This window comes from Urtica dioica, chromosome 7 (genome assembly GCF_054948205.1).
Source record: "Urtica dioica subsp. dioica isolate 48M chromosome 7, U.dioica_male_clone48M_v1_H2, whole genome shotgun sequence".
Classification (NCBI taxonomy): domain Eukaryota; kingdom Viridiplantae; phylum Streptophyta; class Magnoliopsida; order Rosales; family Urticaceae; genus Urtica; species Urtica dioica.
The window spans coordinates 41,758,867-41,786,834 of NC_142762.1; the positions used below are offsets into that span (position 1 = coordinate 41,758,867).

Below are 27,968 nucleotides of genomic sequence, written 5' to 3' on the forward strand. Positions count from 1 at the left end.
TCATATCTATCTATCTATCCTCTTGAGATTTAGTTGCTTGCGTAACAATATTGCTAACTTGTTGGGCCAACTTTAGCATGTCTGTCTACTACTCTACTCTCCTTATAATAATAATAAAAAAAAAAAATTATAATGCTTATTCAAACTTAAAATAGCTATTTCAGTTGCAGTTCAAAAAGATGTTGAACAAGGTTAGAAAAGCGTTTTTCTGTCGCAAGCTTTGTCATATCAAACTTGTGCACAAACAAAGATCATTCTCCTAGTATTGTTATTCTTCATCCTTTTCCTTTTGTGGATGCATATATGTTATCCAATTAAATTAGAAATATTAGAAAGATGAATATATTAACTATTCTGAAGATACCACCTTGCCATTATGACTATTTATTTAAATTTATAAAAATTTAACTATTTAGTAAATCTTTTAGGTTAGATGATTTAGTTAGTAATAAATTTGATTAAATTAAGACCTCTCAATCCATAATAATCAAGTAAATTCGACATGAATAAATACTTAGACGAAACTATTGTCAAATTTTATTTTGGATACTTTTATCATCATTTTACATATTTTATTACGATATAAGAGCATCTCCAGTGGAGCGCCAAATCCCACTTATATAGCGTGAGATGCTCCAGTGGGTCTTGATATTCCACGCTATTATAGTGTGGGATCAAATTTTGAACAGTGCAGCCTTATTTGTAGCGCTGCACTGTTCATTGCTTTATAAGTTTTAAAATTTACTCAAATGTCCAGATTTTATATAATTATTTAATATTAACCCCTAAAATTATTTTTTTATATAAAATTTATAATTTTGCATAATTTAAAAGACAACAATATTTTAAAATACAACAATGATTTTGCACATTGCAAGAAAATTATAATATTAAAACGATCATAATAAACTAATACCAAACACAATTACATTAGCAATTTGGAAGAAAATCAACAAGAAAACTCAAAAGACATTAAAAAACACAATACAACAAAATAAAATTACAATAGATAAACTAATATTCTGGATGATTGGTGCCGAATCCTCCGAGACCGGTAAAATATTGTGAATATGAATCAGAAGTCGGCGGTGGTGCATGGGATTGTTGTTGTTCAAGCCTCTTTTGCATAATTTTCGCTTGTTCGGCTTGAATATATGCATGAAATTGTGGATCTGGTATTGAACTTAAATCCTGGAACAATATTTTATTTTCTTCCTTGATTTCTTTCAATTCCAAGTGGCGTTGCCTGATTGCACTTGTCTTCTTCAATTGCTCAAGAAGTTCTTTATTTCCTTCCTCAATACCACTAATTCTAGACATTATTCCATCATCCATTTTTTTTTTAATTTGGCTTTCTTCACCCCAATCGGCCGCTCAGTAGGAGATGTATGTCTAGCAGATTCAGGAGTTGGATTTTCTGACTCTTGTGGGCAAGATGAACCTCGAGATGTTTGTCTTGCACTTGAGGCTCCATCTTGGAATTTTTCAAAATTCTTAATAATGTTCAACACATGATCAAACTTCCAACCTTTCTTGAATTTTTCATCTTGTGAAAGCAATACTTTAGCTTGATCCATCTGAAAGTTGATAAAACAAAGGTTAAGTACAAATTTAATCGTGAGAAAACAATAAACTATAATACTCACAATATATTCAGTTGAAGCACCGCTTGGGTGTGTATTCTCAATTTGTCGAATGCATGCATGCATCTTCCTTGTAGCTTTCTCAATCACTTGAATACGACACTGGATTGATCGCGTTGAACGCATCTCTGAATCCGGACTTTTTCCGTTGTTGTAAGCTTCCGCAACACGAGTATTGTAAGTGAATTGTCACATCGCGTCAGAACGAGTTGAGAAACATGAGAATCTTGTAAGTGAATTGTCAAATCACGTCAGAACGAGTTGAGAAACGTGAGAATCTTGCTATAAATATTGCATTCACAAGTTGTAGTTTCACCACATCACTCACACTACTAAAAAAAATGTCTAGAGCTTCTAATTACTCTCGAGATGAAGACAAACTCCTTTGTCGGGTTTACATGGAGATTTCGCAAGACCCAATCATCGGTATATACCAATCATCTGATCAGTTTTAGATTATCACGTTTCTCAACTCGTTCTGACGCGATGTGACAATTCACTTACAAGATTCTCACGTTTCTCAACTCGTTCTGACGCGATGTGACAATTCACTTACAAGATTCCCACGTTTCTCAACTCGTTCTGACGCGATTTGATAATTCACTTACAAGATTTCCTCTATCACTAACTTTTTCTCTATAAAATGCCAATTCTATCATGAGTTTTAATCACACACTCATTCTATTCTGAATATAATACACATTCTCTCATTTTATCTCCCAAAATGAATACTAATTTGTCATCATCGTCTTCAAGCTCGGGTGACGATTTCATTAATAGTTTGGATGAAGAGGATGAGGCCATAACTCGTGCTATCATCAATAACAATATCCTGATCACAGAGCTTATCCGTCAACATTCCAGCCATGTAGACGTGGGAGGGGGAGGCTCAGTTCCAGGACGTGCTTTCATCAACCGTGATCGAGTGAGTGAAGACCGTCGACTATTCAATGATTATTTTTCAGAAACCCCGACGTATGATGAAGCCATGTTCCGTCGGAGATATCGGATGTCTCGCTCATTATTCCTCCGCATAAAGGATGTTGTTCAAGGTCATGACAACTACTTCGAGCAACAGGTGGATCGCGCCGGTAAACTTGGTTTGTCACCCCTTCAAAAGATAACAGCTGCATTTCAGATGTTGGCATACGGTGTTCCAGCAGATGCCAAAGACGAGTACGTCAAAATAGGAGAGTCAACGGCGATTGAAAGCATGAAGAAGTTTTGTCGGGCAATCGTTGAGGTATTTTCTGAGCAATATTTAAGATCACCGACAACTAATGATATTGCTAGACTTCTGCATGTTGGTCAACAACGTGGTTTTCCAAGAATGTTAGGAAGTGTAGATTGTATGCATTGGAAGTCAAAAAATTGTCCCACTGGATGGGCTGGACAATACACAAGTCGCAGTGAAAAGCCTACTATTATACTTGAAGCTGTATCAGATTATGATCTTTTGGATATGGCATGCTTATTTTGGCATGCCAGGGAGTAACAACGATATCAATGTGCTAGATTCTTCCCATTTATTTTCCAATCTCACTCAAGGTATCGCTCCTCCTGCTCATTATGTCATACAAAGAACAGAGTATCATATGGGTTACTATTTGGCTGATAGTATATATCCAAAATGGTCAACCATCGTGCAAACTATCTGAGAGCCGCGTGGCCACAAAAAAAAATTATTTTGCTATGAAGCAAGAAGCATGCTGAAAAGACGTAGAACGTGCCTTCGGGGATCTCCAACAACGATTTGAAATTGTTGCGGGACCGACAAGATTTTGGAGAAAAGACGTCTTACAAGATATCATGACTGCATGTATAATTATGCATAACATGATAATTGAAGATGAACGAGATCTCAGTGCTCCAATAGGAGTTGCGAGAGAAACACCATCAGCGAATGTTGAAATGGTGGTGGATGATGGCACACGATTTGAGCAATTTGTTACTCGTTATAGACAAATAAGAGATAAAGATGCACACATCGCACTTCGGAATGCATTGAATGAGCACTTGTGGGAAGAGTATTCTAATTCCGAATCATAATTGTTTGTGTTAAAGTTACTTTTATTTGTTGTGTTCTAGTTTGTTTTACTTTATTTTAATTGAGTTGTGTTGTATTTATTTTATTTTAATTGTGTTGTATTGTATTTTATTTTCTGTGCTGTAATTTCTATTAAATATAATTTTATTTTATTTAATGTGTATTTATATTTATAACTATAATTAATTTATAGAGTAATATTTTACTCATTATCATAATTCTTCCAAGTTATCCAATTAGTAATAATAATAAAAATATAGGGGTAGAAGTATAAATAAGAGATAAAAGAGGATAAAAATAAAGTGGAAAATAGAGTGGGAAATAGAGTTCGGTCGGAGAGAAATCACCGTTTACTGAAAAATAGAGTTCGGTGGGAGATGGCCTAAAATGACCTAAAAGTATGTAAAAATAATTAACGTTTTTTATTTATTTATATATTTCCTTCTAAATAATCTTTATTTTTGTTATTGTTGATATCAACAGTCCACATTTTTGTAATAGAAGAAGAACCCTGCTTTATTCGCATGCTTAGCAAATAAACTCTAATTGCGTTGTTATATATATATATATATATATATATATATATATATATATTGCACGGAAAATCATACACTCCTCTTCTAATAATTCCTAAATACTAAGATAAACAAAAAAAAAGATAAAAAAAAAAAAGATGACATCAGCGAGAATCTTGCAAAATGGCAATGATATCCAATCTCTGCTGGTTGGTGAGTTCCTTGGGAAAGTCAACGAGAAAAGTGACCTTCAAATCCCCTCGCTTTCCCTGCTGTTTGGCCACAGGCATACCCAGGCCTCGGACGACCCTCTGAAAGCCGGGATATATGACGTCATCGACGAGGTCGAGGCTCATTTTATCACCGCCCAAGAGTGGGATAGAGATTTGGCAGCCAGTTAGGGCTTCGACCAGAGGGATTTCAACGGCTATCTCCAAATCATCTCCTTCTCTTTTGAACACGCTGTGCCTCTTCTCGGATATCACGAAGATTATGTCGGCCGGGCTTAACAGTCCCGGCTTTTCGTTTCCGAGCCCTTCGAACGTTATTTTCGTCCCCTTTTTCCAACCCGGCTTCACTTTTATCGTCAATATCTCTTCTTCTTGTACTACTATTCTGTATAATGCACCAAAACAAAGGGAAACAAAAATCAATATGTATTATGCATGGTCTCTACTTTATTTATACACAACAAATGATGACATATGCAAACTCACTGCTAGTCTATTAATCAACTTTATTTTGAGTTTATTTATATTATTATAATAAATTTTGATTCTTAAGAAAATATTATCACCGGATTAAAGTTCACAATTAATCATTCATATTGTAATTGAACCGAACATTCAAGGCGCGGCGCGCATAAGTTATGAAAAATAATTTGAAGCTTCAATAAGACTTTTCACATTCTTATGGATTTGAAACTATTATCTTCGTCGTAAATGAGTGGGACCTCAATCTGAAGTAATGATGCCACCTAATCTACAAGTTAATGTGGGGTTCAGAGACTTGGGATATGCTTGTAATAAATACAAAAGAAGATGAGTCATATTATATTATTATGCATGTAATATGATTCAAAAAACTTTCTTATGCATAAAAATAAGATTAAACATAAAACATCTAGAAAATTGGGCAATTTTTAAAAGGTCAAAGTTAAATTATAAAAATGAATTAAATGTTAAATGTTATACATACCCAGTCTGTTTGACAACGTCTCTAGTGATCTTAATCTTCTTATGGACGCCGTAACAGAGATCCTCGAGCGAGCACTCGAGCCGCCTCTGGATCGGCGGCGGCTTCAGCATCCCCGACGAGTTCGAGAACATTATTCCGGCGTTGGAGCTCCGGCGGCTCAGCCGAGACGCCGGCGGCGATGGCGTCGACACCGGCGAGGATTCGTCGCTGCTCATCATCGCCGCCGATTGGTTTCTCGAGAGAGGGCTACATGAGAAGTAGTTTGTAGCTGCTGGGAAACATTTGTGATTATTATTATTGTTGTTATTATTTTCTGATGATGATGTCGATGAACTCTTGTGATTGTGTTTGTTGTCTCTTTTATTACTGCTTCTTCTTCTTCTTCGGTAATTAATTGATTGGCTCGTTGGATGGCTATGATCGTCGTGGATGCGATCATGATTGCATGTTGATGATGATCTGAAGCTGTTGTATCGGCTCATTGCATTTCTTTTTGGTTCTTTAATTTGATATTCCTGAGAATCATGGAACGACGTGCGTGCATGCATGTTATTATATATCATATATAAACATTATGTAATTATAACATGTAAATTAAAAAAATTAGGTTGTGCATGCATTTGAAGAAAAAAAATATTATATATATTAATTACCTCAAAGATGTGCTCATCGTTGAATTCAGATGTATCAAGTTGGGTTTCCTTGGAAGATTGAGATGAGTTTTTGTTTTGGCGACATTTTTGAACAAAGGTTTTGCAAGTTCTGGCAATGAAGGCTATGCCAATAATGGTGCGAGGAAACTCCACCATGGGAGAATATAGATGGATGGAGAGAGAGAGAGAGAGAGAGAGAGAGAGAGAGAGAGAGAGAGAGAGAAAAAAGAAAGAGATTTTCAAAGGGATGATGAGATTATTACTGCTATATCGTTTACCATTAATGCTTTTTATCGTTAATCCAAATGTGAACGGATTATGCCTTTTATTAGAGTATTCCGTTTGAAGGAGATAAAAGGATATTTCTCTTACTTTTTCTTATTTTTTGTTACAGCACTAGAATTTTCTCTGTATATCCGTTGCCAATCCACCAATAGATTTTTTAATTGTCCTTTTACATATACTAGAAATACATATATATATATATATATATGTGTGTGTGTGTGTGTGTGTGTGTGTGTGTGTGTGTGTGTATAAATACAAAGAGACGAAGAAATTGAAAATTATGTATAATTTCAATTATACATTTGTTACTAATTAATATGGATAATGCATTTCGTGCCCTTTATTACCCTTTACAATAATAAGATAATAACCACTATGCTAATTTTTACTAGCGGTCCATGATTTTTACATAAATTGCATCAATTTTTTTTTTACAAAATATAAGTCTCTTTCGTTGGAGTGAGAGCAATTTCATGTCGAGTTTTAAAAAATTAAGAGATTGATGGTGCAAAGGAAAAAGGAATATATGGATCAATCTACTAAAATCGTAAAAATATAAAGACCATGAGTGTCAATAAGCCTGACTAATAATAAGAATAATTCCACCTAAACTAAAATCTAGGAAACTAAATAGCCGGATACCTTAAATATCGGAATTGATTTTTGTCCAGACTCGTGAACCGTGACGATCCACTCACGCGTTGACACGTGGCAACGACCTGCCACGTGTCAACACGTGAGTGGATCGTCACGGTTCACGAGTCTGGACAAATAGCATTGCTCCTTAAATATAGTTGTATGTTGATAAAATTTTATTGACTTCTATACCCTTCAATGAATAAAAGAATATTTTTTTAATTAACATATAGTAATGACCAGTCCAACAACATTTAGCGATTGGAAATTATCATACTCGCTGTATGAGCTAAACGTGAGGCTTTGTTTTGTTTATTTTATTTTATTATTATTATTATTTTTTTGTTGTTGATAAAGGTCAAATTACAACAAAATTAAACATCAAATAAAGTCTTGTGCGACCTAAGTAATAGCAGGTAACGAGTACGACGATGGCGATTCCGGTTTTTGGCTTGGGATACGTACATTCAGTTATGTTGATTTCCTGTCAGGTAAGAATTGTCAAAGGCTAACTGGATATTTATTTATGTGATTTTCTCATTTACAAAATAGAAGCCTTTAATGTTAAAAAAAAAGTTATGCCAAAAGTTTATATACAGAGAGAGTGTCTAACATAATTCAATAATAAATTTGCACGTGAAAGCACCTTTTAAAAAAACAGTAAACATTTATGTTCAATTCTAAGTTTCTTTTCAAATAATCGCCACATTTTAGTGGTACGTTTATGTACACGTGAGGATTATTAAGAGAAAAATATGAAAGAATCATTAAAGTCAACTAATCATTAAGAAGGGGACATTTGATGTTAGTTAATTATTCATTCAAGAAATCAGAGGGACGACACGATTTATAAAACAATACAAATAATATTTTGTTTTTACGTATGCTGTGATTTGTATAAAAAGAATGAAAGTTATCACTATAAATTGTTTTGGTCACCGTAGATATATGCATATCTAATTTGTTTGATCGAATGTTGACAAACAAAAAGTTACAATAAATATTGTTTCATAATAAATGAAAGGTACCGAGCACGAAAAGGTATCAACTATCAAGTACAATAAATATTTAGGCGAAATTTTCTTTAAATACACACGAGTATAATAGATGAGAAAAAAAATGTAGTCCCACTACAAAAAAAATTGGGTTTGCCTTACAAAAACTTCAGTCACACAACAAAACGTTTCTGACACCATTCTATCACATTTAGTCACACAATTTTTTGGTCCCTTTTTCCGTCCTTTTGCTTTTTAAAGTGGGGGTATTTGTAGAGTTTTGAAGTTGATGTTGAGTGAAAGAGTCATTTTGGTGGGCCCAGCTGAAGTTTAGCTTCAAAATCCTCTTGGAACATGGTTTTGGGTGAGGATAATTTGTTTTATGGACAAGAAGCCCACGTGATTTGGCCAAATAGGACGAGAAGGCCTTTCATTTGGACGGAAAGAGCTTCCGAACGCAGGCTAAAGCTCACCGAACGGAGAACAACCGGTCAAAAAGGGGAGGGGAAATGGCCGATTCTAGTAGTCATTTCAATAGTTTGGACCAAAATATAGAGTTTCTTGTTTTGGACACTTTTAGTAGTTGCTTAAGTGAGCAAGTACATATTTGCCCTTGACTTTATTTTTTGTTTTAAAAATACCTCATTAAACAATAGCGTCAGTTAATATTTCAAAACTCAAATGAAACCCATTTTCATCTTCTTGGTTCACGTTCTCTCATCTCTCCTCCGACTCTCTCTCTCTCTAAAACCCTCACCCACTTCGCCGAAATCGCGGAAATCCTCATCCACGTCGTCGAAATCTCCGGGTTCGTTGCTAATCTCTCCTAAATATCTCAGGTTCGTTGCTAATCTCTCCTAAATATCTCAGGTTCGTTGCTAATCTTCATTATTCTTTCAAATCTCTACGAATCACCTTTTTTCAAACGCTAAATTGCAGAAAATGACGACCAAAAAATACGCGCCGGTTCGGAAGAATCAAGGACGACGAAGAAAGGTCCGACGCCGCTGAAGAAAAGTCTCTCCAGCGAAAAAGTCTCCCGCCAAGAAGCCAACAACGTCTCATCGAGTGAAGAAACCAAAACTAGTCACTGAATTGCCGGCGTCAAATTAAGATGAGACATCGCCATTTGAGCTCCGAAAACGAAAAGCAACTGTAAATGAGGTACATTTCTTCACTTTGAGTATTTTGGGTAACTTTTTTATGGCATGCAAAGCTGAATTTGAGTTATTATTTATGTGATTGTAGAATTCTTTGATTTGCATTTTCTGTGTGTTGAAGATTTCATAGGTTATAATTTATGTAATTGTAGACATTTATAGCTATAGTCACTAGAATTGTAGATGTTTATGTCTAGTGACTATAGCTATAAATGTCTACAATTACATGTTTGTGTAGATATAGTTCTGGTGATATGAGGACTGTTTGTGTAGAGTTTCATGTTTTTTTCTTGACATATGCAGGGATTTGTAAGATTTGTCCCCGAAGAAGAGATTGTAGACCACAACTTCATCTTCTTCGGCGCATTGGACAAGTTTGAGGAGACCATGTGGCGGTGAAACTTGCGACCGGCTACGAATCTGACAACGAGTTTCCGACATCTCTGGGCTGAGATTTTTATGTTTACATGAACTCAAATCTCAAACTATGAAGTTACTTTTAAAACTATGTTTTATATTTTTGTATGGTTTTGTATGACAATTTGAAGTTTGAATGCCTAAACATTGCTATATATTTTCGTATGCTTTTGTTTTGTTTTATTATGACTGTATGGCTTCGGTATGCTTTTGATTTGTTATGGCTGTGTCTACAGATGTGTACAGTGATGTCTACAATTGTGATGATTGTAGACATATATATCTACAATTTGAACTGATTGTAGACATTAAATGTCTACAATCACCACAATTGTAGACATAAATGTCTACAATCAGTTTAATTGTAGACAATGATGTCTACAATTTGAACAACTTCTATCATGTAATGCATTCAAGACGTAAAAAAGACATACAACTATAATAATTCAATTCTATCATTAACCCTGTCTCACTGAAATATAACATTGTAAATTTATCACCACCATAACACTGCAAAAGCATCAGTTCAAACCAAAAATTGTCATTGCATTGCATTGAAATCATCTTCATTACATCATTACAAAACCCTTAAAACAGATACCTTAAAATCTGATTCGAGCATCTATTATCTGACTAACCAAACATATTCAGAGCATGTAAAAAACTACAACAATGACAATGGCAACGAATAGAGCCATCTTCAGCTTGAAAATTTGACTTCGAAGTCCCGCATTCTCGGATTCTAACATGTTTTTCCTCCTCAGCAAACCGGGAATGATTTGCTTCGATCTATAGCACATTTCTGGGTCTATCCATTTGAAATACCCGCACCCACCATCTTCCTGAGAAAACAAACACAAAGAGGTGACTTTTCGGCGAAAACAAAGACGCGATTCACAATCGTGATTCGAGGGCTTACCTTTTTTGTGATGCAACCGTGGAACCTCCTTCCAGGATTCAAAATTGTCCACGAAGCGCACTCGTGAACATGAATGCCACAGTAGCAAAGCTCTCCCATGACTGCAAGATCGCGACTTGAAGTTAAGCAGACGAGAAAAATAAGAAGCAATTTGGGGTCCTTTTCTTATTTAAGGATTTCAAATTGTTTTTCTCATTGAGTCCAGAGAAAGAGTTTGATGATTTATGCCGCCAATTCCCCTTGATATGTATAATTGTAATAAAAACTGTAATAAACGGTAGACTTATAAGTCTACAGTTAACAACAATTGTAGATATCGACGTCTACAGTTGTAGTAACTGTAGACCTATAATATCTACAATTGTTACAACTGACATTCCTGCATAGCAAAAACGCATATCTGATTGTTATTATCGTGTATGAAAAAAATTAAATGTCTACAATGAGACTATTTGTATACATGTATATCTACAATTACACCAATTGTACATATACATGTCTACAATTCTTGTAATTGTAAACATATAGGTCAACTTCAGTTGTAATAGACGTATTAGTCTACAACAGCTAAAGGTGTACACCGATATGTCCACATTTACAAGAATTGTAGACATGTATATCTACAATTACAATAACGACGTATAACGGGGACAGTCTACAATTTCAGAGACTGTAGACATGTATGTCTACAATTCAAGAACGCGAAAAAAAACTCAAACGTCCAAAAACACGAAGAACAACACACAAACAAACCCAGCAACAAACAACACAGAGACGGCGGGTAATGACACCAACAAACCCAGAACGACAAAGACCTAAAACCCAGACAACAAGCACACGAAAACAAAGATGACCGACGAAAAAAAAAGCTTTCTTTTAAGATGCACGAGGATGACGTTGAACAAACATGTTCTCCGAAACCCAGAAACTCAGAAACCCGACGAGGATGAACGAAAACCCAGAAACAAAAAGAGAGGAGAGAAGACGACGACGGAGATGAACGAAAGAAGCTTACTTTTAGACGATGACGAGGTGGCCGAGAGCTTCACTTCACTTCAAAGACACACACATCTCATGGAGGAAGTTCAAACGTCCTTCACACGCAGAGAAAAAAGAGATGAGAGAGAGAGAGAGAGAGCTGTGATGACACAATAAACAAGACGTACTTGAATTCTTATTGAGCAAGTTTGGTTTAGGGCTTGAATGAACAAAATTAAATTTTAAAGGGCAAACCGGGTATCAAATTATTATCTCTCCTCAAAACACTACTAAAAGTGTCCAAAATTATACTACTCTATATTTTGGTCCAAACTACTGAAATGAGTAGTAGAATCGGCCATTTCCCAAAGGGGAGAGGAGGCCCAAAAGAGCATCAAAGCTTGCCACGTCGGCGAGTAAATTACTAGATACCTTAGATTTTAAGGTATTGAGTTTTACTTGTCAATAAATTTTGGCAAGTAAATTATTAGATACCTTAGATTTTAAGGTATTGAGTTTTACTTGTCAAAATTTCCACATTCCCTCCAAATGCCAATTGGGGTTTGGGAATGGCAATAGTCATGCAATTGCAATGTGTAAGTGAGGAATCTTCTCATGAAAAAAGAACAAATTAATGTCAGATTTTTAGCATTAAAAAAACCGTCGTTTACTATTACGTAAGATTCCTTATTAGGAAACAAAGGCCAATCTGGTATCAACTGTTTTATTTGTAGGGACAAGAAAAAGCTTATAAGTGTGGATTTGTTTCATATTATCATGTTCACTTTATTTTTGGCTTTGATCGGGAATCAATAGAAAGAAACTTAATAAATAGATGTGAAAACAAATATAAAAACGAACCTTAAAAGAGATGTGATGAACAAATTACTAGTAACATTTACGGAAATGAACTATTTTTAGAAGGATCAATTATATTGTTACAGAAGGCAAAATGGAAAATTCATTACGTTTAAACGTGATTTATGCTTCGTACATTATTCCTTCTACACGCTTTTGTCCGTTATATTAATTAGTCTCAATTGTATTAAAACTGGAAGTTTTCTAGTCTTTGTAACAGATGATATAACTTTTACTATTTGCAACGAGTTCATTTTCGAAAGCGACTAACCACGTACTCGAAAAAGGCATTTAGAGCATTTCTTTATAAAACAAAAAGTCCTCTCTTTAAATTTTTTGTATTTTTTTTACAGGAAATAGATAGTAACTAAATATGCAGTAAATTAATTAATTAAAAAATAAATAAATATTAGATATAAAATCAGGGTTTTGATTTCAATATGTTTTTGGATATTTTTGTGAAATTAGTTGTGGATTTTGAATGTTTATATTTAATTAATTTATTTTTAACATGATTAGTATCATTATTTTGATTTTGTATCCAAATCGTTCTAATTTTTTTTATAAATCCGAATTCAATATAATTTTTAATGAAATGTTATTCTAGTGTCAGTATCTGGTTTAGTGTTGATTTTGTGGCTTGAAATTTTTAGTGTAAAGTTGAAATTGTTAGATTTATTACAAGATTTTGTGACTTGAAATTTTTAGTGTAAAGTTGTAATTGTTAGATTTATTACAAGTATTGATTTAATGTGTTATACGAAATTACAAATTATATGAATTATGTGTTTATATGTTTTTTTGACTTATGTTTTTTTTAGATTTAAAAAATGACGCCTCCTGATCCAGCAAGAAGGTATTCCATTCCGAGAAAGTCCAATGTGCACGCATAATTCTTTTGCTCATATAATGGGAGGCGATGATATCACTAGAATGAAAAATCACTGGTCAAATTTGGATGCTCAGATGAACGTGAAAATATGTGATAAAGTTCCGCTTAAGGTTGGGGAGGAGATGTGGGCCTTACAATTTGGTAATGTTGAAAAGAAGAAGAAAAAACATACTTTGGATGCAACGATTCGCAACACCTTGAATAACATCGTTACCAATGAGGATTCAGACGATGATGGTGATTGCGAAGTCAAACTGTGAGCAGCGATGAAAAAGTCACGACAAGAAGCGACTCGGAAAAAATGGGAAGCTCAGATGCATTCAAGTCTCGACAGTGGTTCAACAACAAAATCTCCATCTGCAGCTTTGTCGTCATATAAATCAACCAGTGCGAGGTAACAAAAAGTTGACGAGATGGTAAATCATAGAGATATCGACAAGTAAACTGGAAAAAAATATGGATAACGTTATCAATATGCAATTTTTTTTATCCATGAGCATTTCATAAGATATATTACAATGTATTTTTGTAAGGCAATACAATAATTATATATATATATATATATATATGTATTTTTAAACATCATCATACAAAATTTATATAAGAACAAGCCGCTATTTCCATTGATTTAAAATAGATATTTTTTTTAAAAGAACGTGGACGTTATTACATAAATTTTAATATCCATCATGGATGGTGGAGGAAAACCGTGGTTAAAGCTATACTAAAAATAAACGAAGTGAAGAAAAGAAAAAAAAAAAAAAAAAGAGAACACGAGAGATAGATTACAAATCTCATTATAACAAAACGTGTATTTTGAAGTAGCATTTCGAAATCGCCGATTTTGCTCGTTTGGGCCCGCGGTTCTACGACACTCCTTCCTCCGTCGCCGGTGCCAGAGTCACTGAAAATTTCAGCTCATTGAATAATGGATTTGATAGATGTTGATCAACTTGTTAACGGCTCGCTTGGTCGTTATTCCTGCAAAAAGTGTGTGGACCACGACATCCCTCTTCATTGGCAAACGATTTGGGGAACTCTTCTGCAAAACTTGCCGCACAAAATTTGGGGTTTTTATCCCGTCCGGGGGTCACATGAGGCCGACATTATATGTGGTCTTGAAGAACGAGGTTCTACATCTCTATAACGAGCCAACTGATGAGACGACAGTGCGGAGGACGCCAAAGGTGGGGTGATCGATGGGGGATTACTTTTTATTTTCATTATTTGCAAGAGTCGGATTGGTTATGACTATTTTTTTTTCTTTTGTATGATCGAAGAGTGATTTTGTTTTGACAATGACATGGAACTAGACAAAAAAATGAAATGAAATGAAATTACATTATGGTTGAAAATAATAATAATAATAACAATTTTATTTCTCTAGTCTAAGACCATCTCCAACCCACAACATTTTGGTGTGGGAAGTGATAGTTTTAGAGTGAGTTTTGCTCCAATCCACATTATTTTTTTTACACCAAAATGGTGTAAAAAATAGTGTGCCGAATAATGTATCACGAAATTTGGTGTACCACTACGCACGCACCATTTTACTTTTTTTATTTGCAAAATAGTCCCCCCAAAAATATATCTTATAATTTTGACTTAATTTAATTATTTTATACAAATAAATTACATATCATTAAGTAAAAAAAAATAACATAATAATAATAAAATATATAATGTATTACATGAATTAAATCATATTACATATTTAATAAAATTATAAATGTTTCGAATATAGTATTAACGTTTACTTATGCAATGTAATGTTTAATATATAAAAAAATGTAATTTGTTTGTATAAATGCAATATTTAATACTATTATAAAGAGACTAATATAATATTTATAAGATTGCTATCGTCGTAAAAAAAATTAATAGAGGATTATGTGTAAATGATAGGATGTATATTGAAATATATAAAAAGAGAATATTAATTTTTGTGTGAAAAATAGTGTTGTGAATTAGAAATGAAAATTATTTTAATGCAAAGATTGTATCATTTTAGTGATGTGGATTCGGGATATGGTGTAATAGAAACTTGACTGGCCTAGCTGCTGTAAGAATGTATGAAAATTTTCCATTGGTAGTAGGTAATGTTACTTAAAATTGACCATAGATTTGGGTACGGGTTTTTAATGATAAATGTACCCATGTTTTTTTTTATAATTAGGGTCCAGATACGACAAAATAAGTGCCAAGACACGCGTTTTGCGGTGTAATGACATTACTACAACACACTGAACACAGAGATAAACATATTACAGTTTCCAATAGTAGAGAGAGAGAGAGAGAGAACATGTCTCTGTTCGTCTCCTTTTGTTCATTGAACTGAACTCCGCCTGAGTCACACTTGTCGAACATTATATTTCTGAAATCATTCCATAAGGTCGAGCTATACTAAGTTGGACTATTGATAAGAATATTATATACACATGACACGTGGATTTTCTGTCACGTGCGCTGGCCTCATCGGCTAGAAATAATAATAATAATTTCTAATCGCTATTCCAAATCAGCTCTTTTTTTTTTTGTGGGGGCTATAAAAGGATCGAGTCTGTTGTTGGGTTTCTCTCGTGGTAATCATTTTTAAAGAATCAGAGCTGAAGAAAAACAGAGAGAGTAGAGGAGGAGTGAGAAAGAAGAGTGAGAATGAATGGGATTCGAGGGTTGTTGTGTCTATCATTGCTCGTGTGCTCGTCAATTGCTTGTTTCCCAAGTTGCTTCTCGGATTCCAGTCAGTTCCGAGAAAAGAAGAAACCAAGAGCCGTTGGTTCTTCGGCTGTTTTTCCGGTCTATGGAAATGTTTATCCAAATGGGTATGAATCTTTAATTTCTCTTTTTAATCCTTGGAGATTTTCTGATTTCTTTCTTTCTTTATTCGTGTGATGTGATATTTTGATTTCTGGCGTTCTTTTCTTTTTCAAATGAAGAAAGAAACGGGAAAGTAAAAAGTTTGAATCTTTTTTTATTTCATCTTTATGGGTTTGCTGTTTCAAGTGTTTTCTTGTTCCACAAATCGGATTCTTTGTATAGCGATCCCAAATCTTTCATGAGATTAATTTTAACTATTCAACTTTAAGTCACGCCAGTTTCTCTTTGGTTGAGAGAAAGCAAGGGAAAACAAAACAATATCTCTTTTTGGGTATTTTCTTAAAAAGGTTATTCTAAAAGTCCCCCGTTGATTTACTCGATAGCCTACGAAGCAAGTCCTCTTCTTTTGTTCGCTTTTTGTTTTTATATATATTTTATTTGTATAAAAAAAATTGGGTTTGTCCGCAGATATTACTACGCGTCTCTGAAGATAGGAAATGAAGGAAAAGTGTATGATTTTGATATCGACACAGGCAGTGACTTGACTTGGGTCCAATGTGACGCTCCTTGTACCGGTTGCACAATAGTACTTTTTTCCTTCTTTCTTTTCTTTTGTTTTCTTTTTTAATCTATTTTAATGGTGTTTTTCAAGTTTGTTTGTTTGTTCTCAGAAACCGTTTTTTTTTTTTTTTTCGGCAGCCTCGTGCCAAGCAATACAAGCCCAATGGCAACTTGTTGCACTGCGTGGACCCCATTTGCAAGGCCGTGCAGTCACCGACAAATCACGAGTGCGAAAGCCCGACCGATCAATGCGACTACGAGATCGATTACGCCGATCACGGCTCCTCTATGGGAGTCTTGGTCAAAGACAAATTCCCACTCAAATTCATCAATGGCTCAACTTTGGGTCCCCAATTGACATTTGGGTAGTAATAATAATAATAATGAGAAAAAATAGTTACTTTTTTGGGGTTTTTTTTTTTATTTTAAAAAAAAAATTGTGTTATGGTCGGCGGTGTAGGTGTGGATACAATCAGCATTACGGCGGAGTGGGTCCGCCACCTCAAACAGCAGGCGTTCTCGGGCTCGGGATCGGAAAAGCGAGCATCCTTTCGCAGCTGACTCAATTGGGCCTCACTCGGAACGTTTCGGGCCATTGTCTCGGCTCCAAAGGCGGTTATTTCTTCTTTGGAGACGATTTCGTTCCTTCCTCGGGAATGTCATGGACACAAATTTCTCACAATTCCTTGGAGTGAGACAGTCTTGAAATAATTTATCATTTATTCATATCCAGATAACCAGGATACGGAAAATTTACAGTGAAAGCGTAATTGCATTTCAGGAGACACTACTCGTCGGGACCGGCAGAGGTTCACTTTGCTGGAAAGCCATCCGGAGTTAAAGGCTTGGACGTGATATTCGACAGTGGGAGCTCTTACAGCTATTTTAGCTCCAAAGTTTACGAGGCAGTTCTCGACATGGTACACGCTGAAATGAAACATATTTTTTTTTTTTTTTCATTCGGGTTGTTTAGAGGCTAAATCATCAGAAAGAGAATGTAATAATCGATGGCATTATCAGATGAAAACGAGCTTGAAAGGAAAGCCATTGAAGGATGCGGAGAAAGAGCCAGCTCTGCCCATATGTTGGAAAGGCGAGAAAGCTTTCAAGACGGTCCAAGATGCCAAGAACTTGTTCCCGTCGTTGGCGCTAAGCTTCTCCAAAACCCAAAACGTTCGGTTAGAGTTACCGCCCGAAGCGTATCTAGTGGTCACGGTGAGTCACTACATCCAAACATGAAATGCTTTCGAAAGAAATTTCTTCAGGTGATTGTGGTGAGAGCATATTTTACCGTTTTCTTTTGTAGGAACGTGGACATGCCTGTTTGGGAATTTTGAATGGCACCGAAGTGGGATTGGCCAATCAAAACTTAATTGGAGGTAGTGTTGGAAAAAGAAAAGGAAAAAAAAAAAAAAACCCATTCCTTTATTATCATTATTATTATGTATACATAAATAAACGTTGTTCATAATTATTTCCACTGATTTTTTTTCTCCTATTATGATCTGTTGTAGACATTTCTCTGCAAGGAAAAATGGTGATATATGACAACGAACGCAGTCGCATTGGATGGAGCATCGCAAACTGCGATCGGATGCCCAAGTATGAACCGTCTCATCTTTCAACTTTCCATATCTTTCCTGTCTTTGGATTTCTCTCTTATTCTTCTCTCTTTTTTTCTGTCCATAAACAGCGTGGATAAAAATCAGCTAGGAGATTTTGCATCGCAGGCTTTGAGTTTTTTCGGTATGGCAGCATCGGAGGGTTCACAAGAGCTCTGATGATAGCAAGACACAAGTGACACGGTTTATACAAATAAGGCCCAAAAAAAAATGCCACGTATTATGTGGCAAGATTAGATACATATTATACACATACATATAACAACTCATTTGAGGTTTTGGAGTCCTGTTTTCTTATGTAATCTGCACTACTTTCTCGCTGATTGAGATATGGAACCAAAAACAGATATATTGCCAAAAGGCATAACAATGAATATAGCTTTAGTCGCATAGTTGATTTCATATGTGAAAACTGTGCACTCATTTAACTCAGATCAGTAAGTTTTCCAGTTCCAACATAATTTACTCGCTCGAAATCATCTCTCTTCCGTCAGTGCTTCACCACCGACTATACAATATTAGTAACTGACTACGACTCCTGCAAAATAAAAATAAAAAATAAAAAGGTGAAAAGGTGTCTGATAAAGACATACTTATAGCTAGCTAGTATTATTACATAAAAAAAATCTCGTGTGCAGACATATCTTGCTTTTATAGAGATGTTGATACTTGCGAGAATATATGGTGAGGTGAGTATGGCTTTGGACACAAGGACAATTATAACAATACATATCTTGATTTCGTTACTCGTATATTTGTCACTGTCAGAAATCTGAAGTATTAGCTACAGAGTTTAGATTCAGACAAACCTGGCTGGAATGTTAGCATGGTGATCAACCTCCTTAGGCATGCTACGAAACCCGACTAGCACACTGATTTAGTTTCAGAGAGTTAGATATGATTAGTCGTCTGGTTTATTTAGTTTTAGAAGGAGAAATTCAGTTTGAATAAAAGGTAATTACCTTTGCGTGGCAAATCTTTGTTATGGCGTCCACGTGTAAGTTTTGCAGTTCTTCAAGAGTCACGACATCCAAACCAGCAATATTGTCACCCTACAGAAAAAAAAATTAAAAAATAAACTCTTGTAAGACATATTTTTTAGAAAAAGGCTTTGTTCTGAGATCAGCCAGAAAATTCTACGAACATTCAACAAACAAGACAAGAGCATTGTTCCGATGAAATAACCGTCTCGAGCTGAATCCATTTTCCCAGCAGACTAAAAAATAAAACTACTTTCGAGCAGTATACCAAATACAATAAAAAAGACCATAGTAGCAACAATAACCCTACAGGGTATTACGACTTGATAATGATAAGGCTTCGCATAACTAAATCAGATATCAGAGCTATAGTCTTGCTAATAAGAGTGTTTTCTTTTAATATAAAAAAAGGCATACCTTCAACCTGGCAATATAGCTTTCTAACTCCTGACACCTTTTCTTTTCTTTCTGGTAGCTAGCTTTTAACCCCTCCAAGACACCCGACATATCTGTTTCCTTGTGGACCTCCTCGTCTTTAAACGCATCATAGTGGCCATTAGAGGGAAGATAACCGTTTTTCATGCTTAAACGCGAGCTATCCGCCGAGTGAACCGCTTCGGACGACACATCTTCGGGGTTATTACTAGACTTTCTCAGCTTTGCAACAAGCACCCACATACTTGCAAGCTCAGTTTCCAAATGTTCCCCATGCTTCTTTGCTTCGTCTAGTCGTCTTCTCAGCCCATCTTCTATTTTCTCTCTTTCGGACAGGCTTTTCTCAAGCACAGATTCTTTTTGGAGTCTAAAGTTAAGTTCCTTCTGCAACTCCGTCAACTCATCCTCTAGCTTTTTAGGGCGGCCATCGGTTCGGACCCTATTGAGTGTATTTTGCTTAAAATTGTTGTATAAAGTAGGACTCTGACAGCAAGCTGATTGGCAGCGACTCTCTTTTGCATTAGCCATATCACCAGTTAGCTTGGCATTTTCGTAAGAAAGCTTGGTTACTTCCTCAGCCAAGTTTCTCAGTTCAATGGCCGCCGCTGAAGCCAACTCTTTTGCATACGATGCTTCCTCTGCAAGCTTCCTGTTCTGAACTTCAAGCCCGTCCTTTTCCTCGGTTAGTCTCACCTGATCTTGCTTTAAATCCTCTATTTCAGCAGCCTGTGAAAATGCTAGATATTAGGAACTCAACAACAGTAAGAATATGATAATTTTCACTGGAGAAAAAAATCCAAAGATCCACCAGCGGAGTAGGATATTATATCACGTTTAAGAGATCTGGAATGACCTGCGTGTAAACTTGAGGATTAAAAGATAAGCTATTGTTGTAATCTTTGGAATCCTCGAGAGATAATACTCTGGTCAAGCTCATGACACTTTTGGGAGTATTTTCATCACCATACACTTCTCCCGCCAAAGCAATGCTTCCTACTGAGTTCTTTTCCAATGGTTTATCAGAATACACACCCAGTGAAGTAGCAACACTGTCAGAAATTGGTCCTGAGCCAATCGGACTTTTATCTGATACAGAGAGCTGTTGCCTTAGTAGAAGAATAGTCTCTTGCATCTCAATGTTCTCTGAAATCTAACACCATCACGAGATACAAAAAGAAGAACAATACAAAAACAAAAAATCAACAGCCGAGCAATATAAGAAGCTTCGAAATCTAATACAATAAATATCAGATGTGTAGTTAGTTTTACCTTCATCTGTAGTTGCTCTTGTAGTATCCTATTATCTGCAGACTTGATCTTGAACATTCAAGCCAATATTAACTTAGTACAATAATTTTTTCAATTTGATGGTACTGTATATTTTTCAGTTGGGAAGTAAATATGAAAACAAACCTCCAGCTCAAACGTCTTTTCATTTAACTGAGTGGTAAGCTTTGAAAGGGCCTATGAAAGAGAAAAACAAACTAATCAGAAAGAAAACAGACAAGGGCTTTGGAAGACTTCAATAAATAAGGTTGAGAACTATAACAATTGTAATCAAAAGTAGCATAATTAATATAATAAAATTTAAACTTGAAACTCTGTATATAGAATCATCATCAAGAAAAGTCAAGGTGCAACTCTTTGCGATATCTAAAACACTGATTTGAAGATTGCCTGAGACAATTCAAGGCTGTTTGCACGGGGATTCATCTCAAAAGATCCAATCATGCGTTGCTCTAAAATTCGTAATTGGAGCTTCTTTTCACCAATGTCATCCTTCAACCTCCTTATCTTTTCCTGAATTTACAAAAGCAACCATCATATCATAAACCAGAATATCATTTTTATTCTTGAAAACAAAATTGTAAAGGTAGCCAACCCTTATTTGTGAATCATCAGGGTTAGCGGCTGCTTGCTCGGACAATCTTTTCAGAGAACTCGTAGACAATGCCACTTCTCCAGCTAACATTTTCACTTGCTCACGGAGAAGGTCCATCTGATCTGTAATGGTGGTCCCACTCTGCAAGCATTTATTCATACATGTGATGACACTTGTGCTATAGTAAATGCCAAATGATCAGGGTTAAAACTAAACCATGGACCAAAGGGATTGAAAAGCAGCATAGTGACTCACTGGAGGTAGAGAGTGAACTCTTGCAGCGGCGCTGAACAGATCACCAGCTTGAGTTTTCTCCGGAAGCGAGTCAGCAATTATAGAATCAGCTCCCCTTTTACTAATTGATTTTCTTCCACCATCCTTCATTTCACTAGACACGACTCTTTGGGAAGATTTGGAGAAAGATGCAGGTGACCCACTTGTGGAGCACTCACTTTCTGCACTTGGCAATAACCCATCCATATACTCAGGTTTCTGCAAAGACAGCATAAGAGCTTAATTCAGTAAAATCTGGCTAGATAGTCTGTTGATGTTCAAGAAAATCTTAGGAATGGTATCATGTAATAGACAAGATAAAAGTACAAAGTGAATACCTTCGGTTTAAACCAGCTAAGCATTCCACGCTTTCGGTTCCTTTTGTAATCTTTGACTAAGTCGTCAAGACATGTCCCATCATCTCTTTCATCAACTTGAATTTCAGAGCTATAGCTTCTAGCATCATCATCTATAACGTAGTCCCTCTTTTTATCTGGTAAATATGCCAGCTAAATCGAAAACAAGGGTCAGAAAAATTGTTAACCAATGTCAATCTATGTGGTCTAGTCACCAGCACAATAAACAAAGCAATTTTAAATCACAAACCTCATCTTCCCCAAATGAGTGTCTCCGTCTATGATTAGTAAGCTCAGATACACTTCTTGGCAATGTGTTCTTTGTCGAAACCAATATCAGCTTCGTCAAGCGCTGAATTCTTACCAACAAAGCTGCCTTGGCTTCTTCTTCCTCTTCCAGTCTTGACTGTAGTTTAACCTGTCCAGCTTCCATCTTTGGTACGATTTAGGAGAAAAGGTTGTTACTTGTTAGGCATAGTTTATCAGGTGTCAACGGGCCTAAGGAAAATGTCACATTAGGTAAGAATTGCACCGAGTAGCTTTACATACCTGCATCTTCAAATTAACCAGATCTTCATCAGTAGACGCAGCAACATTTGGATTCTCCATCATGCCACGTTTAAGTTGCAGAAGCTCCTGTTTTAGGCTGGAAATTTCTTTTTGATACTTCTTAATGAGAGACTTTTCATCTATGATCTGAAGGGAACAATCCATAAAAAGAAATATTAATCAGAGCCTGTGGAGAAAATTACAATGCTGTCGGGTAATTAAAGAACACGGAAGATCATCCCACTAGTACACAGAATCGTTGCAAGTAAGCACCCAGCCAATTTGCCGCATAGTGAACGACTCAAATGTTTTAACTTTTAACCATGAAGTCACCTTGTTTTGGGAAGCTTTTATCTCCACGTGTTTACTACGATGTGCAAACTTCAATGTGTTGTGTGTCTCCTCACTGTTGCTTGAGGCAGGTGTTACGGTACAAATAAGCTATGGTGCAGCAAATTTCCAAAATCAGAAACATACAACAGAAACAGGATTTGCAATAAAGAGTAAGAAGGTTAGTTTGATAAAATTTAAATTTTAGTACAGTACTTACAGAAACCCGGCCATGACCACTAAGGGATGACTGAAGTAGACGAGTGAGTTTTGAATCTCGATATGGAACATGTGCTGCTTTTCCATCTGTTAGCTTAGAGATCACCTACAAGTTATAATCAATAATGAATAATGCAGCTATAATAAATTGGAAAAAGGAAAATACACAAGACAAAACTAAGTCAACAACCAAACATGTTTCGCATCAAGCTGCGTCAAGTTTCGACCTTATCTTATATATTTTAGCTTCTTCATTTTCTAAATCATGGCTATGGGCGAGAATGACTGCTTAAATAGTCAAATATTAAATATATATATATATATATATATATTGGCTAAATCTTACAGTTCCAAGCGTGAGTAAACTTTTGTTGATGTATGAACCCTCTTTTCTACGCAGCCCAGTTGTTTCAGTTTTAGAACTTTCAGAGCCCGCTAGATCAATTAAGTGCTGCACAAGAGAAATACAAATATATGTGGGGCTGGACAATGCCAAGAGCTTAATGAACTGATAAACCAACTGGAATTACATAGTCAGGACATAAATTACCAAATGGGACAAAGTCACATCTTCTTCACTGTGATATTCCCCTCGCGGACTGCTTTCTATAGTCTGGAAGCATGAAATTAAAAATAAAATAAAAAATTCCATAGATATAAGATCCGAAAATCCATAGAAAAATATGATTTTCTCTGTGAATATCTCAGAATGCGAGCATAGTCGATCAATGAGTTTCTCCTCAAAAAGAATGTTTGAAACCATGTCGTTCAAATTTAATGCAAACCAAAGACGATATGAGGCCCACTTGATAGTTCTTGCAAACAGAATATGTCATCTGATACCATTTGTCTAATTCAAGATAAGCTAATTCTGAACATACTTATCAATCAAGAATCAAAAGTTGTATGGGAATAAATGAAATGATTACCAATGTGAAGATAGTGTGGCTCCGACTGCTAAGGAGATTGAAATTATTAGACCCCACGTGCCTGTGCTCTGCAAATTAAAAGGAAAATAACATGTTACAATGTCATCACCTGCAGCTGGTAAGCTTATCTAGAGCTCCATAAATTACACGAATCATGCAGCAACAAACATCAATTGACACATATGTTGAGATGCAATGTTAAATACTTCAATTCAAGGGAAGAGGGAAAACAAAAATATTTCATCTAAATGTGTAACAAATATGTTAACATTGTTTTTTTTATGATAACCGTGGTGTCCAAGTTGGACCCGACTAAATTCCCGAGGCCCTGGCATTTATCAGCTGGGAGACAACCAAATTGGCTCCAATTACTGCGTCCACGGGGAATCAAACCGGGGACTTATAAGGTCCCAAGAAAGAATCGCCCTTACCACTAGACCAACACCTTGGAGTTAAATATGATAACATTGTTAAGGTGGCAATTACGCAAGCATTCAACTATAGCAACCATATTACAATAAACAAATAGAAAAAAGAAAATGTAGAAATTTCCAACCTTCCCCGGTGGCGATAAGCGAAAGAGCATGGGCAGGTGATAAAACAACTTCTTCTTTTATTCCCTCAACGTAGATGCCCTGCCAAGACCCATGCAGCATTGGAAATTATGTGTAACAAGCATAAATAACATAAAATAAAAATCTGTAAAACAAAATGAAGTTGAAATTCAAATCTATCATAAAGTTAAAGCGGAGCACAAAAGGAGTAGCAAATATCCACACTTTAACTAATGCCAGTGCAATTGATGTGTCTTCAAAGAAAAGTACCACTGAGGCAGAAAACACATATTTTAAAAACAGATTCTTACAATGCCTGCCAATGAATTGAAGAGAGAAGACACATAGGAATAAAACTAACCTGTGCATCTTCTCGAATCCTTAGATTCTGTCCCATTGGATTAAGCAAATCGTTTATGACCTGATCATAACCACAAGCCCAAGAATATAAGACGCTCAAATTATAATATAACCAACACAGGAAAATATGATTCAGTTTTCTGGAAGAAAGGCTAACCTCATTGTAGATTTCCAAATAGGAAACCCGGAGGAGAAACTCACGATGCGGAGTCTGTAAGGTTTAAAAGCGAAACGTTACTTGAGGCAGATAAAGAAGTTTAAAAAAAAACTTTTGGATGAACAAACACATTACCTCTTGTATGATTCCAAAAACATCCTTCACTGCTAATGGAATTATTCCAGGCGACTTCTGCTCACCCTGAGGAACACACCATACAGCTTTGTAACTCATGGGTATCAGGAACAATCTAGAAGCAATACGAACACAATACAAAAAAATAATATCTGCGTGGGAATGCAAAGCTAGGTAGCTAAATATTTGGGGAAGCTCAGCGCTTACATGCATTGTGTGAGTCTTTCCACTGCTAGTAACTCCATATGCAAATACAGTACCTGCATATACATACATATTTATACACTTATCTCAGCCCAAAATCAACATTACCTGAATCGGAATGGTCAATTGCCATGTTGCATATCATGCAGATACACAAATAAGAAATGGAGATTCTCTGTCTACGTTGACTACGCAAATTTAATTTCACAAAAAATAGCAATTAGCAAAACCCGAAGTGAAACAAAGCAGTACTACAAAATACCATTTATTCCTTCCATGGAACCACAAATAACACTCTGAGCAGCAACATCGTAAACACGCCGTGTTGTTGTAGCTGGACCAAAAACCTTATCTACGATCACACCCAAAATTAAGACAGTTAGCTGAAATTGATAACCAAATATGATAATGCGAGCACGACAACAACAGCTAAGGAAATTCGCACTTGAGTATGAAAAGAGCTAACAGTGACATACCAAATCCGTAGGCAATGGAAGAATTGTACTCGTTCCTCACTGTGTTATCTCCGTCCGCGTACCACGCAACCTCGTCCCCTTTGTTCACTTCTCTCGCACTGTATTTTGTTAACCAAATTCAAATCAAAACTAGTACACACACAAATATATACACGGCGAGAGAGTCGTGATTGTGACTTGTCACGGCCACAGCTGAGTGGCGGACCAACCGAAGGTTATACGAGGCCGAACCTTAGGGGACGGAACCGGACGGTGACTGTGACGTTCTCCTTCGATTTGGAGCCATCGAGAACCGGTTCCGGCGCCGGAGACGGAGAAGGAGCCGCCGGGGGAGAAGCGGAGAGTCGCGACGGCGGTCTCGAAGTCGACGACGAGGCCGGGCGGGCTACGGTCGACGGCGCGGTAGATTTCCGAGAGCGGTTTAGCGGGGCGGTCGACGGTGACGACGATGGTCTGTGCGACCTTTTTCCGGCGCCGAACATCGGCGATCGTGGTTTTAGAGAGAGAGAGATAGAGAGAAAATATCGCCCGCCTTTGGAGTTTGGAAATTTTGGTCTCTGTTTTACTTTGTCTCTCTCTCTCTCTCCCTCCAAAAAAACGAAGACTTGATTTAATTAATTTATTTAATAGTTGGCTGTGTAGTACTTGCACTGCTCTAAGCTCAGGGAATTGATTCTTTTGAACCTGAGGTCCTGCTTGAAAATTGAAATAATATAGTGTACGACGACGTGACAGTCTTGTAAAATGTTGCAACAATATGCTATATAAGACCCCGTTTGGTTATGTTTTCTATGTTTTCTGTTTTCTGATTCTAAATTCTAGAAAACAGTTTTAGAAAAACTGTTTGGTTATAAATTCAGAAAACAGATTTAGAATCACGTTTTTGTTTTCTTTGAAATTTGTTTAGAAAACATAAAACAATGAAAAGTTGTTTTCTATTTTATCTCTATACAATTGAATGGAAACATAACCAAACAACATTTAAAATATTCTGAAACGTAATTCTAAATCTGTTTTTAAAATTTAAAAATTAGAATCAGAAAACAGAATTTAAAAACAGAATATGAGTTTAGAAAACTAAACCAAACGGCCCCTAAGTTTATTTATTTCATTTATTATATTTTTCCAATGTAGTCTTCTCTTTGTCTTGTCTTTTTTAAGGGTATAAAGTAATACAATGAATTTTTTTTTCTTCCAGGAAAATACATTTAATTATGCAAATTTTGTTCTTTTTTCTGAAAGATCCACTTATCTTTATTCTCTAGTTTCACTAAAGATGTCTAAAATTATCGTGGAATATTTTGATTTTATAAAAACGCCAAATAGGTGTTAAAATTTTACAAAAACTCTCTAAGATGACGTTGCGATCTCCGACCTCTGATCGTGCACATTCATAACGTTATTCAATAGAAACACAAGTGATTTGATGGAGACTTAGATTATCGTTATCGTCATTAGTCGTGACTTGTGATAACATTAGTCTAATCGTTCTTGTTCTTGTTAAAAATCTCACATAAAAATTAACAAACTTTATAGGATAATAACTTGCTTATTTTCTTTTCAATTAGTCTTAAAATTGAACTACATGCATATAGTAGCTCCTCATAACGATCAAAGCAAAACTCCTACAAAATAGCATTTGAGATCGAGGATTAAAATCTCGCATCTCGCGGTCGTATCGCACTTTTAATTTTGGAGGCATCTCGTCTCGTACTGTGACATCCCGTGGTATTTGATGAACGTTCGGGGTATCTCGTACCATGTGGTAAATCGCATTCCGCATGATATACCACCCAAAAAAGAGTATTCCGCGGGATATTAAAACAACTTTTTATTTAGGATTTTGTTTAAAACTTAGGACACACAAAAGATAAAATTTTCAACATTTCACACATAGAATTCTAAATAGAGTAAAATCAATACACATTTAGATC

General features: G+C 35.8%; 3 protein-coding genes and 1 long non-coding RNA gene across 6 annotated transcripts; 1 reads left to right on the forward strand and 3 right to left on the reverse strand.

Annotated features, from left to right (window-relative positions):
- Positions 1-4,369: 4,369 nt before the first annotated feature.
- On the reverse strand, positions 4,370-6,134 carry LOC149391691 (uncharacterized). Its single transcript, XM_089621315.1, has 3 exons — positions 6,056-6,134; positions 5,403-5,917; positions 4,370-4,820 (listed from the first exon to the last, which is right to left on the reverse strand). The coding sequence occupies exons 2-3, from the start codon at positions 5,882-5,884 to the stop codon at positions 4,370-4,372; spliced, it is 933 nt and encodes a 310-aa protein (XP_089477441.1). The 5' UTR covers positions 5,885-5,917; positions 6,056-6,134.
- Positions 6,135-10,069: 3,935 nt separating this feature from the next.
- Positions 10,070-11,575, reverse strand: LOC149391692 (uncharacterized). The gene is made up of 3 exons (XR_016300075.1): positions 11,483-11,575; positions 10,468-10,568; positions 10,070-10,390 (listed from the first exon to the last, which is right to left on the reverse strand). It is a non-coding gene; the product is annotated as an uncharacterized LOC149391692 (long non-coding RNA).
- A 3,920-nt stretch (positions 11,576-15,495) lies between these two features.
- Positions 15,496-18,407, forward strand: LOC149391693 (aspartic proteinase Asp1-like). The gene is made up of 9 exons (XM_089618515.1): positions 15,496-16,017; positions 16,481-16,598; positions 16,712-16,938; positions 17,034-17,264; positions 17,355-17,493; positions 17,594-17,788; positions 17,880-17,952; positions 18,088-18,175; positions 18,267-18,407. Exons 1-9 carry the CDS (start codon positions 15,851-15,853, stop codon positions 18,352-18,354), a joined length of 1,326 nt encoding a protein of 441 aa, XP_089474641.1. The 5' UTR covers positions 15,496-15,850; the 3' UTR covers positions 18,355-18,407.
- LOC149391694 (P-loop containing nucleoside triphosphate hydrolases superfamily protein) lies at positions 18,380-26,740 on the reverse strand. 3 transcript variants are annotated; one of them, XM_089618513.1, is made up of 26 exons: positions 26,266-26,739; positions 26,035-26,132; positions 25,821-25,910; positions 25,562-25,614; positions 25,355-25,420; positions 25,220-25,273; positions 25,064-25,123; positions 24,705-24,783; positions 24,149-24,216; positions 23,770-23,832; positions 23,566-23,670; positions 23,221-23,325; positions 23,004-23,111; positions 22,671-22,817; positions 22,372-22,554; positions 22,104-22,274; positions 21,748-21,984; positions 21,493-21,633; positions 21,288-21,410; positions 21,024-21,074; positions 20,880-20,927; positions 20,464-20,760; positions 19,593-20,336; positions 19,158-19,247; positions 19,005-19,067; positions 18,380-18,733 (listed from the first exon to the last, which is right to left on the reverse strand). In XM_089618513.1, the coding sequence occupies exons 1-25, from the start codon at positions 26,514-26,516 to the stop codon at positions 19,047-19,049; spliced, it is 3,453 nt and encodes a 1,150-aa protein (XP_089474639.1). In that variant the 5' UTR covers positions 26,517-26,739; the 3' UTR covers positions 18,380-18,733; positions 19,005-19,046. The 3 variants fall into 3 exon arrangements, with proteins under 3 accessions (XP_089474639.1, XP_089474638.1, XP_089474640.1); XM_089618512.1 differs by having other exon boundaries at positions 25,355-25,614; positions 26,266-26,740; XM_089618514.1 differs by lacking the exon at positions 23,566-23,670.
- Between the last annotated feature and the right edge of the window lie 1,228 nt (positions 26,741-27,968).

Coding starts and splice junctions, on each gene's coding strand:
- LOC149391691 (XM_089621315.1), bottom strand. CDS start 5,884: ATGAGCCGATACAACAGCTTCAGATCATCATCAACATGCAATCATGAT. Junction 4,821..5,402: donor GACGTTGTCAAACAGACTGG/GTATGTATAACA, acceptor TGCATTATACAG/AATAGTAGTACAAGAAGAAG.
- LOC149391693 (XM_089618515.1), top strand. CDS start 15,851: ATGAATGGGATTCGAGGGTTGTTGTGTCTATCATTGCTCGTGTGCTCG. Junction 16,018..16,480: donor GGAAATGTTTATCCAAATGG/GTATGAATCTTT, acceptor GTTTGTCCGCAG/ATATTACTACGCGTCTCTGA. Junction 18,176..18,266: donor AACTGCGATCGGATGCCCAA/GTATGAACCGTC, acceptor GTCCATAAACAG/CGTGGATAAAAATCAGCTAG.
- LOC149391694 (XM_089618512.1), bottom strand. CDS start 26,516: ATGTTCGGCGCCGGAAAAAGGTCGCACAGACCATCGTCGTCACCGTCG. Junction 22,818..23,003: donor TAAAAGCTTCCCAAAACAAG/GTGACTTCATGG, acceptor TGTTCCCTTCAG/ATCATAGATGAAAAGTCTCT. Junction 20,928..21,023: donor AAAAGACGTTTGAGCTGGAG/GTTTGTTTTCAT, acceptor TGAATGTTCAAG/ATCAAGTCTGCAGATAATAG.